The following is a 12,300-nucleotide window of genomic DNA, read 5'->3' on the forward strand; positions in this document are numbered from 1 at the left end:
ATCCCACGGTGTCAACATTGCCTCAACTATTCCTTGAATATTTCCCCAACATTAAACAAAGACTCATCCTTTCATTGTCTAAATTAAGTGATTTCATTTCTGATTCTTGCATTTTTAACAGGAGAAAAATACTTAGCTAAAAGTTTTTTAGCCAAGGCATTCCATGTGGCAAAGGAATTAGGTTCTAAGGAATTGAGCCCACTTTTTTCTCTATCTCTTTCTTAATATGGAAAAAACCTCAATCTAAAAACATCATCCGTAATCCTAGGAATTTTGAAATTACTGGCAACCTCCAAAAGTTGACTCAAATGTAGATGTCAATCTCCGACAGCAGCTCTTGAGTATTGACTAATAACTTGTAGCATTTGGAACATAACAGGTTTGAACTCCAACTGTGCCACTATTATCTCTGGTCGTAAGATTCCTATGTTCATGGCATTGAGATCAAACACATCATAATCCATAATGTTTCTTGATCTATCATTTGTAATGTCAATTATGTCATTTTCTGTCACGACTCCTTCTTGCTCTAGTTGTGGTTCTTCAAAGTGTTCTTAAAATACTTCAAACAAATAAGCATGAAGAGGGCTTTCTGGTAAGTGACTAGTAGTTTAAAATATTCTTAGTAATTTGAATGTTCTCTCAAGTTCAAGGTCTTCTTTGTATACTAGGGTGAACAACCTGTGCATGCAGAAAACCACGCACCTATCGTATCACCAGAAGATAGAAAACGTCAAAAACTTATACTTTTAAAAAAATCTAGAGAATTAAAGTGTTATTGACACAAATACCGACAACGGTGGCAAAAACTTGTTGTGATATTTATTTGTGCAAGTATACACAATCAAATAATAGCAAGTGATGTAAAAGTAAGAGTATCAATCTCACAGAGATTGCAATAACTTAAATTGATTCTCAATGTAAAACTTTGTGAATAGCCATGTGCAAAAGATAACAATAATGATTGGTTGTCAAAGATTAAAGTCGAGTAGTAATATATATGATCAAAGAAGTTAAATCAAAAGTGAATGACATATTGGACAATGATCCATTTAATGAATTTTATATCTTGTGTGTCTTTGATGATATCTGTTGTGACAAATGATGCAGAAAGTGATGTAGTGATGTTAGAAAGTGATGTAGTGATGTATGTCTACTACATCAAAAAGCATTTGTATTAAGTTAGAGGAACAAATCTCATATCTCATAATAAAATGAAAGCACATCTTGTATAACTTTTAATTTCCTCTTTAATTATATTTCTTTTGTCCTAAAATAAATGTCACATTTTCAAAAATTATTTGTCCAAAAATAGGTGTCGCTTTTAGTTTTCAATGCAATTTTAACTTTTATTTTCCAGTTATATCCTCTCATTAATACTCTTAATTTATTATTTCTCTCAAATTACATTAATAATAAAAAGAATACACAAATAACAAATAAGGATAATTTGGTAAAATTATCATTTTCTTTTATTTATTATATTTTTTAATTGTGTGAAAGTAGCAACTAACTTATTTTGGGATGAAGAGAATAATATTTGAAAATTTCTTTGCCAACCTCCCAACCTTCTAGCTCACCTCTGGTGAAAAACCCAAACTACCCTTGACTTCGGAAATGAACTTCCGAAATGCAAGAAAAAGGTGTTTTCGGAGATGCATCTCCCAAAGCGCCTTTTTTTAAAAAAAATTTGACTTATTTCGGAAGTTCATTTCCGAAAACAGCATTTCGGAAGTTCATTTCCGAAATACTGCGCGTTTTGCAGATTAAGCAAAACAGCCCCCTCCCCCAAATCATTTACCCTAATCTTCTTCAAACTCAACCCCAAAGAGATTTTTGTGCAAACCAGTTCCAAGCTACCTCAAAGGCTCCATCTACTTGCTCTATTACATTCTAAAGTCCTCCAATCTATTCAATAGGTAAGCATTTTGATTTAAGATCTATGATTATAATGTATATTAGGGTGTTTACAAATAGCAAAAAAATGTATTAGGTTAGGTTTATACTGATATTTAGGATGTTTAGAATGTGTATACATAGGTTTGAATTTTGATTTTGGGGTCTGCCATTGAAGGTTGCAGAAAAGCTCTGCGCAGGGGGTTTCGGAAGTTCATTTCCGAAAACACCTCCATCCCAGTTTCGGAAATGAACTTCCGAACTGTATCAGAAGTGCAATTTTTTTTTTGTTTTTTCATTTGTCTCGCATATTAATCGATTTCGATTTCGATTGTTTACAGGAACATGACAGGGAACCAGCCAGCACGCATCAGACAGGGCAGGGAGTCCCAGACTGCGTCGGCTAGACGCGAGCGGGCGGCGGCGCAGCTGGCGTCGACACGCGGGCGGGGCCAGGGACGCCGTGTGCGCGTTCAGCAGGACTTGGTGGAGAGTTCATCTCCTTCAGGCTATAGGAGTAGGCTGGCTCGGGTATCTTCTTCCCGCCAGCGAGAGGAGGAGGATGATGATGAGGAGGAGGAGGAGGATGTCATACCGGATGTTGACCCTCCAGTCGGGGAGGAGGAGGAGCAGGAGGTGGATAGCTATCCGGGAGGGCCTTTTGACACTTCCCTACTGATTCACTACCAGGATCACGTCGCTCGGCGGATCTGGGAGGGAGAGGTATTTTTTTTAACTTAGCCGTTTATTTGTCACCATTTTTTATAATTTTACCGTTTATTTCTCGCTTATTTGTTTTTTTTTATAACAGGAGAGAGAGCCATTGAAAATGGTGAACCACTCCAGGAAGATTTTCGGTCTGTTTAAACCAGCAGCTCAGTGGTTTAACGACCACGTGCGAGGTTCAGGGCTCAGCGGGCTCTGCATGACCGGGTACACCACCATCAGCACCGGCATGCAGGGGGCATTTGTGGAGCACTGGCACAAGGAGACGTCATCTTTCCACCTGCCGGTTGGGGAGATGACGATCACCTTGCACGACGTGCAGTGTCTTCTCCACCTGCCGATTAGGGGGCCACTGTTGACCCACTCCAAGATCCAGAGGGTGGAGGCCATTGAGTGGATGACGCTCTATCTGGGCATGGAGGAGGAGGTTGCTCACTTTGAGTGCGCCACGACTTATGGGCCTCATGTCCGGTTCACTACACTGAAGATCTATTTTGAGTACCACCTGGACGCGGCGGCCGAGGCCGAGCAGGACGATAACGAGTTGTTCACACACTATCACCGCGACTGCGCTCTCCGGTGCTGGTACATGCATGTGGTAGGCGTTGCATGCTTTGTGGACAAGAGCGCCAGGTATGTCGACGTGACCTACCTCCGCTATTTCATGGACCTGGATACCGTTCACCAGTGGAACTGGGGGGCAGCTACTCTGGCATATCTCTACCAGAAGCTGAATGAGGCCTCCAACTGGAGGACGAGGCAGCTGGTCGGATCCTGCACTCTGCTTACGGTACGTTTGATTTTAACACATTCTCGTATTTATTTATTTATTTATGTTTCGTATTTAATTTTAATACATTATCTTGTTTCTGTTTCAGAGCTGGATCATCTCCTACTTCTCCCGCATCCACGGCTTCCACATCAATCCTGAGTATGTGGACCCCATGCCCATGGCCGCCAGATACGTTCTCCAGAGGGGGAACGATGCGGTGGGACCATACCGCCTGTACCTGGACCGCACGATGCACGACGACGTCACCTGGAGGCCGTTCGCCGACTACGCTCAGATTGTCCCCTTCGACGGGGTTGCTCTATATTCAGACTGGTTGGCATGCGGGACCGACATCATGGTTCGGTATCTCCCGGAGCGGTGCATGCGTCAGTTCGGATTCGTGCAGATCATACCCAGGTCACCCTTCGAGGCTGCTCCCGACACAGTGACCAGAGTGCAGCTCACTGCCATATGGGACGATTGGGCGGATCATGTGGTACCGGAGGAGTACCGTCGCATGCGGGTCACCCAGGACTGGCACAGTGTGGAGGGGTACGTCACATGGTTCTACCGGGTGTCCCATCCTCTCTTGAGACCCGACGTTCCCGACGCTCCTAGGCCAGCACACGAGGAGATCCTGGAGAACCAGCAGGCCGAGGATGATCACGCCATTGATCTCATGCCGATTTGTCAGCGGATATCGATGATTGGGCGGGACGCGTTGGATCGAGGTATCGTGGAGCGGGGCGATCCAGAGGCAGTCGCGGTGATGGAGATGATCGTCCTTGATGCGGACCGTGCGGCGACATACAGGCGGCAGAGGAGGGCCCAGGGTGAGAGGGTTAGGCACACCCAGTAGTGGTCGGATTTATTTATTTTTAGTTTTCGGATTGTATATTTAGCACACTATTTTTATTTGTTTCGGTTTGTATATATTATTTTCATCGGATTAGTATTTTTTTTTGTTTATTTATCATATTAGTGTTTTCAGTCTATCTATTGTTTATTTTATTTGCCGGTAACGTTTAATTAAAATGCGGTTGCGTTTAAGAAAAAACATAAAAAAAAAAAATACAGTTTCTGCATAATTCGGAAATGAACTTCCGAATTCACCCCCCATGAGGTGTTTTCGGATGTTCATCTCCGAACGCACCCCCTATGAGGTGTTTTCGGAGATGAACTTCCGAATCAAGGAAATTTTTTTAAAAAAAAAGCGCTTCGGAAGTTCATTTCCGAAGCAGGGGTAGTTTGGGAATTTCGCTGGGGGTGACCCCCCATAGGGAGGTGGGTAAAGAAATTTTCTAATATTTTATGTGTAAAGTAAATTAAGTAATTAATTTAAGAATATGTTTATCTAACTATCTTTTAATTTTTTTAATTTTTAGTTTCAAATAGAGAGGAAAAAAAAACTATTATCTATTTATAAAGTCTAAACATTGGGTAAGTACAATAATAGGACAATACATAGCCACATCACCACTATCCATCATCACCACGTGTCACACTTTAAACTCCTTAACGTGTCTTTCTTCCTCAAAACCTTTCTCTGAAAAAACCCAATCAACCTTCTTCCCTCGCACATGGCCATTTCCCTCTTCACAATACTCCCATTTCTTTCCCCAACAACCACCAAATTCATTTCATCCAAATCATCTCTTTCATCACTTCTCACAAATCCAACAACACGATATCATTTCTCAACCATCACCATGAACTCCACCACCACCACTATCTCAGCAACATCTTCTTCCTCAATGCAGCACGTACCAGAGCAAGACTCTAACGAAATGGAACGTATCGCGAACCTAACATTTCAAAGATACACTTCCAATAGCACCAAGAGGAGTGGTAAAGGTACAGCAATAGTTTGGTTTAGAAACGATCTCAGAGTTTTGGATAATGAAGCTCTCTACAAAGCTTGGCTTTCTTCTCAAATTATCTTGCCTGTTTATTGTATCGATCCTCGACTCTTTGCCACCACTTACCACTTCGGATTTCAAAAAACCGGAGGTATATCAATTCTTCGCTACATTCACATTCTTTTACGTATTTCTTTATTGAAGCAATCACACAAACACCAACACTAATCGAGTGTTTTTTAGCTTATTTGTATTTATTTTTTTGTGCTATGGATTTGAATTTGATTAATGTGATAGCAATATCAATAGCAATATAATATAGTGTTCATCTATATGAATGTGACCTTGTGCAGCATTGAGAGCACAGTTTGTACTAGAATGTTTGGCTGACTTGAGGAAGAATCTAATGAATCGGGGACTTAATTTGCTTATTCAACTTGGGAAGCCTGAGGATATTTTACCTTCTCTAGCTAAAGCTTATGGAGCTCATACAGTTAGTAATTGAGCTTGATTATTTATTTTAAATGTTGATGATATAGGTTATATTGATGGAGTTTTCAGATTTTTTTGATAATTGAAGAAGGTATAAGGTTGGTTTGTTAATGAGTGTAAAATTGTCAGGTTTATGCACAGAAAGAAACTTGCAGTGAGGAGTTGAATGTTGAAAGGTCTGTCAGTAGATGTCTTCAGCAAGTGGTGGTACCATCTGATGAATCTGTTGGGGATGCAAGAACTTCAAATAGTCATCCTAAGTTACAGTTTGTTTGGGGAACCACCTTGTACCACCGAGATGATCTTCCGTTTGATGTCACTTGTTTGCCGGATGTTTATACTCAATTTCGTAAGGCATGGTATATCTATCAATTGATTTGTGTGTGGATTTGTATATTTGATTGGAAATGCCTTTTGTTGCTACCTGTTGAGTAAGACTAATATTTGCTAATAAGTAGCATGTTGCTCGGGCGTAGCTAGAGTATTTTCCCTCTGGGGTTGGTTCACTCGTCTGTTAGCCTCGTAGGCACAATTGGCCCAACTCCATGATCAACCGTTGTGTTTTTGTGTGCTGAGTTTGCTGTTCTAACGCTACTTGTGCTGCGATTGAACTTGTAGACTGTCGAAGCCAAATGTGCTGTGCGCCCATCCATCAAACTGCCAACATCACTTGGACCACCTCCCCCTGTTGAGGATTGGGGACGTATTCCTTCAATGGAGCAGCTGGGACTTTGTTCACAGAATGTGGGTTTTTTTATAAGTATTTGTGGAAATGTCTGCAAGAGACTATAGTATTTTGGATTCAACAATGAAGGAATATTGAGTTTGCTCTTTATGTTTGCTTAATCTTAATGTAGGTTAGCAAGGGGATGAAATTTGTGGGGGGTGAAACTGCCGGATTGAGCAGAATATATGACTACTTTTGGAAGAAGGTAAAGATGTGATTCTTACTCAAGTCCTAAAAATATAATGAGTTCGATGCAATAATGTCGGCCTTTGTTTAATAATCTAACTCATTCTTTTTTTTTTTTGAAAAGCAAAAGAAACTATATTATTTCAGGGCATAAGCCATGCCAAAGCTCACAACATGATCCAAATCTAACTCATTCTTGATATTGCATACGCGTAGGATTTACTCAAGGTATACAAAGAAACCCGAAATGGGATGTTAGGGTCTGATTATTCTACTAAATTCTCACCATGGCTTGCATCAGGAAGCTTGTCACCTCGTCTCATACATGATGAGGTTATAGTTTGATTACATTCTCTGATTTATGCATTACTTGATATTAAAAAGCTAAGTTGTTTTGACAAATTTTTATCGGTCTGCGCATCATAGGTGAAGAGATATGAGAATGAAAGACAAGCAAATAGTTCTACCTACTGGTAACATTCATTTTCTTCTTCTTATTGTTATATATTTACACCATCATATATCTTATTGGAATTATCGTATTGCCCCTTTTTAAATTATTCTTGTTTCTCTAGTTGCATTTTGCAATTTTGCTTTAAGTACATCTAGAGTAGTAAAGCTTAAGTCTTCTTCTGAAACCGTCTTCTTTTTTTTACAGGGTTTTGTTCGAGTTGATATGGAGAGATTATTTTCGATTTCTATCTGTCAAATATGGAAATTCACTTTTCCATATAGGTATGGATTGTTCAAAGTCTTTGTGACGCCTATGGTGTTTTATTTCAGTCTAATTTGTTCAGATTGCTTATTTGTATTCTTTTTTTCTTTGTAGGTGGACCGAGGAATGTTCAGCGTAATTGGAGCCAAGACAAGAAATTATTTGAATCCTGGAGAGATGGTTGTACAGGGTACAGTGTCTATCACATTATTACCGATATTTCTTGTTTATTTTAATGCAATACTATTTCTTGATATTATGTTTGATTTCCAATCCTCAAACCTTTAGATGACATTTTCAGGTATCCTCTGATAGATGCTAACATGAAAGAACTATCAACTACAGGTTTCATGTCAAATCGTGGACGGCAGGTGAATCAAAGTAGTACATTAATGTGTTTCTACAGTATAGCAATTGACACATTGAATTAATGCGAATCTGCATACACTTTTTGCATCTGAAACATGAAAAATGATTACCTTTTTTGACAGATTGTATGTTCCTTCCTAGTTCGTGACATGGGCATAGATTGGCGCATGGGCGCAGAATGGTTTGAGACGTGTCTTTTGGATTATGACCCTTGTTCTAATTATGGGAACTGGACTTACGGATCAGGTAAATATTTGGAAACTTGTGTAGATTTTTCTAATGAAAATCATAATCCACACTCTCTCTTGCAGGAGTTGGGAATGATCCTCGGGAAGACCGGTATTTCAGCATACCGAAACAGGTAAGTGGCTATGAGAAGGTTCACAATTTACTTTTGTAACAAAGATTTGAAACAGAAATAATCAGTAAGTTTTGTGATACTATTATATGCTTGTTGGCAGGCACAAACATATGACCCGGAAGGTGAATATGTTGCGTACTGGTTGCCACAGTTACTAACAATTCCAAAAGAAAAAAGAAATTTTCCTGGTAGTTTATACATTCGTCAAATTGTGCCTCTCAAGTTTGGAACTACTGGGAGACAGAATAAGGAGGAGACTTCATTTGGTGGAGCAAGAAGAAGAAATGATCGAAGATGGAACAGGAATTAGTTTTCTTGTTGTTGAAGGATAGCTTATGCTTTGCCTCTTTATAGAGTGGATTATTAAAGAATAAAAAATGATATCATATGATAAATTTGAGTTTGCTTTGCCACCTCTTATAGTTTTTGTTGTTGTTATTGATCGATGGAGAATTTTCATATACGAAATTTTTTAGGTTTTTCTTGGATTCTTTCCTTTTTTTGACAAAAGAAAACTCATAGCATATCGTTGCATGGCAAATAATTGATACAAATGATAAATGAAAAGTCAGAATGACAGATGAAATTATGAATGTTTACAATCACCAGAAACAAACAATTTAGAAGACCTATTTTAAATTTAAAAAAGTTGAGAAATACTTATCTCATATGATGCAAAGTTGAAGGATAAAAGAATTGATTTTTAAAATGAAAGAGATAAAAAGTTAAAAATCATCTAAGTAGGGGACTAAAAATGTATTTAATTAATATAAAATAGATATAATGCAAAAATAAATAAATAAATAAATAAACATACCTCTCTTTTTCAGTCATGCCCCGAAGCATGGTCTACATAAAGATGAAGAAAGAAAATGTCATATGGACCTCATGGATAACTATCTACAAGAACATTCGTACAAGCAGCGAGTTTCTCTTGATTGGCTTCATAGGCTTCGGGGACTTCATAAGAGGGAGACACGTGGTCTCATGCAGCAGATGTCTGCGTTAGACGACTCCAGGAAGTTGAGGTAGATGGTTGTGAAGCAGTAGCCTCGACTCGTGGCCTTAACCCTGGCCCTCTCACACCGCACAGACGCGTATTGAGACACACAATCGATCCTAATTCTATCATGATTGTATTCATCTATTGTACATGTAATAAATCTAGAAAATCACATCAAAATGTTGGCAGGGGAAATTCGAAGATACATCTCGAAAAATAGTTTAGACAAAATCTGGAGATGCATCTTTGAATAAAGACACGATTTTGTAGAAATGGAGAAACCCCATAGATGCCCTAAACTCCAATCAAATGGGAATGCATGTCTATACCAACTACCGATTTCGAATTTACTAATATCTAATGCATCTTAAACCACCTATATATGTTATCAAAAACATCATTCAAATCTCAAAAAAAGAAATGAAATGAGAAACTTACCAAGTTAGTTGTGGATGAAGAAGTTTGGTTGGAATGAGTGACTTTGTAACAAATGAAGTAGAATGGAGTGAGTGACCTTGAATAAACTTGCTCAAATGGGGTTTGAAAATGACTTTACAACAAAAGAGTTCAAATGAGGGTTTTTGTGAGTTTGAAGCAAATTAAGAAGAAAGAAGGAAGGGTCTGGCGCAGGCATATGAATAAAACGCGTCCAAAGATGCATCACTGTAAAACTCAATGGATTTTGAATTAAGGATTTTTACAGAGATGCATCTATGGAATCACCTTAATGTTGATACGAAGATGTATCTCCGAATTATATTTTGGAAAAATGAGTGTGGCACGTCATTTTACGATGAGGAGTAGATAAAAAAGGTGTGTTCGGAGATGCATCTCTGAATTTTAGGGGCAGTTGTGACTTTTTAACATGGTGGGGAAGCACCCCTAAGAAAGGGAAAATTAACTCCCAAAAAGTTTTTGAAATCATCATTTCAAGAGATTAGGCGTGCATCGATTTTATTAAATGGCACAATCATCAATATTTTTCGGGGCGTGCATCGATTTTATTAAATGCCATAATCATCAGTATTTTTTCGTGCAGGAAAAAATGATGAATAGTGAAATCATTGTTAGAAGGTCTTCGATTTTGTAGTGAAAGTCACTCAAGTAGTCCCTTAAGTTTACCTCGGGGTCCATTATGGTCCCTTATCTTTAAAAAGTTCCAAAGTGGTTCTTTAATTGTTCAAAAAGGTTTACGTTAGTCCTTTCCGTCCAATTTTCTCCAATTTTCACAAACGGCGTCAATTTTTGCACTAGTGGCACCTGGTTGTAGGTGTGGCATGTGACTTGGCATACATTGATCTCCTAGGTCATCAAAATTCCAAGAAAAAGTTTAAAATTTTCACTTAAGCCAGGATTCGAAAGGGGGTCACATGACTTGTCAAGGTAAATACTTTACCACTACACCTGTTCACCTTTTATGATTTTGTTAACAAATTAAATATATTGTTGCATCTGAAAACAAGATAATGGGAAAGCAATGTGTTATGAGATTCTTGAGAAAGAAACTCCAATCACCACCAGTAACACCTTCAACCGAGTGAAAGCAATGGGAAAAATATTACTATTTTTGTCTTGTGCCACTTTCATAAGTAATGTGCCCTTGTATTTCCCGTACAACCATGTTTCATCAATTCGAATAATAGGTTTGTAGAACAAAAAAAACCTTTGATGCTTGGTTGAAACGACCAAAAGAGTTGATGGAGTATTCTATTTCCATTAACATAAGTGTGAGATATTGGATCAAACTCTAGTATGATCGAAGGGTAGCTTCTTGGTTTGACAGTTCGACAGGGTTAAGCATGAAGTCGGAAGTTGTTCACATGTTGGTGTCGAAATGTGCATGTTGTAGTCGAAGATGGATCTAGCATGCAGGTGTCGAAGATGCTAGGGTTGTTAGCGTGTTAAATTAGGTTTTAGTGTTTAAACCCTAATTTGTTAAGTTAGCTTGTTTATTAAGTTAGCTTGTGTAATCGGCCTTGTGGAAAAAACCCATTAGTTAGTATGTTAGGTCTTATTATAAATAACATACTAGTCTCTCATCATTGCATGCTGCAAATTCTAATTTATGGTGAGAGAGGTTATTTGTTATTCTTGTAAACTTGTAATCTTGTTTTCTAAGAGAAAGTGAAAGAATGACATTTATAGTCAATTCTTGTGTTCTTCTTCTTCCTTGTTCTTTGTTCTTTCTTTATGAAACTTTTTTATAGCTCGCACAAAGTCTTCTTTTGTGCGGAACATATCTCCCACTTTTAACTCACCCTCCGACTGCATATATGGGTCGTAAAAAAATCTAAGGATGACTCATCTTCATTCAAGTTCAAGTTTGTCATGTGTTGAGGCGAATAATATACATGAATTAAAGATAATGGCTCTTAATCGTCACCTTCAGTGTTGTTGTTTAATATATAATCGATATGTGTCTCATTTTCTTCTTCTTCATCGTCAACGACGTCGATTTCTGCTTCAGATTCATCTCCAGCTTCAGCTTGGTCAAATATTAGAGAGTGGTCAACAATCTAAGATTGTTGGGACTGGTGAGATTATTGGAGTAAAATATACAACACAATATAGTTGAATCCAAAATGTTCGTGACTAACAAATATATTTTCAACATCTTCATCCTCTCGAACTTTTAGTTGGAAAAATTTAAAGTGATTGTTTTAAAAAAAACACAAGATTTTTATATATAATTTGTGATACAAGACTGAACCTTAACTTTGACTCTATTCTGTGTTTCAAATGCAAGAAATTTGATTTTCTATTGGTTGAAAATTGGGTAATATCAATATTTCATAAACCAAATCTGGATACTTCAGAGACATATATCTCTTTATTGTAGCGAGCATTCATAATGTATTTGGGTGCAAAAGACATAGCTTGAGTTTTTTTGTATGAGAATGATCTGGAATTGGTTTGAGAGATGTTTAATAGAGCTGAATAATATCTTCATGAGTCATTCCAAACGGCGCTAGCTACTAAAAATGAACATCAAGACCAATTCAACTCCTTTTACTCATGCATGCAAAAGTTGACACATGAATTATGCATAGCCAGCTAGGGGTACTTACGAACAGGCCCGACCCTGTGACTGTGCAACATGTGCCAAAGCACAAGGCCTCACACTTTTTAAGGCCTCTACAAATTGTTAACTAACAGTAATACTATGATCTACTCTACTATTATAAACAAATTTA

The 12,300-nt window shown here is 38.1% G+C and overlaps 1 protein-coding gene and 1 non-coding gene across 2 annotated transcripts; both read left to right on the top strand.

The window, feature by feature from the left end:
• LOC131593818 (small nucleolar RNA R71) lies at positions 1-107 on the top strand. The gene has a single exon (XR_009281197.1). It is a non-coding gene; the product is annotated as a small nucleolar RNA R71 (small nucleolar RNA).
• Positions 108-4,917: 4,810 nt separating this feature from the next.
• LOC131655063 (cryptochrome DASH, chloroplastic/mitochondrial-like) lies at positions 4,918-8,591 on the top strand. Its single transcript, XM_058924968.1, has 13 exons — positions 4,918-5,404; positions 5,607-5,746; positions 5,875-6,099; positions 6,364-6,489; positions 6,603-6,677; positions 6,875-6,991; positions 7,085-7,131; positions 7,317-7,393; positions 7,488-7,563; positions 7,675-7,744; positions 7,865-7,988; positions 8,054-8,103; positions 8,204-8,591. Exons 1-13 carry the CDS (start codon positions 4,975-4,977, stop codon positions 8,411-8,413), a joined length of 1,767 nt encoding a protein of 588 aa, XP_058780951.1. The 5' UTR covers positions 4,918-4,974; the 3' UTR covers positions 8,414-8,591.
• Positions 8,592-12,300: the final 3,709 nt, after the last annotated feature.

Source organism: Vicia villosa, linkage group LG3 (assembly GCF_029867415.1).
Source record: "Vicia villosa cultivar HV-30 ecotype Madison, WI linkage group LG3, Vvil1.0, whole genome shotgun sequence".
NCBI lineage: Eukaryota > Viridiplantae > Streptophyta > Magnoliopsida > Fabales > Fabaceae > Vicia > Vicia villosa.

Coding starts and splice junctions, on each gene's coding strand:
- LOC131655063 (XM_058924968.1), top strand. CDS start 4,975: ATGGCCATTTCCCTCTTCACAATACTCCCATTTCTTTCCCCAACAACC. Junction 6,100..6,363: donor TTTATACTCAATTTCGTAAG/GCATGGTATATC, acceptor TTGAACTTGTAG/ACTGTCGAAGCCAAATGTGC. Junction 6,490..6,602: donor TGGGACTTTGTTCACAGAAT/GTGGGTTTTTTT, acceptor ATCTTAATGTAG/GTTAGCAAGGGGATGAAATT.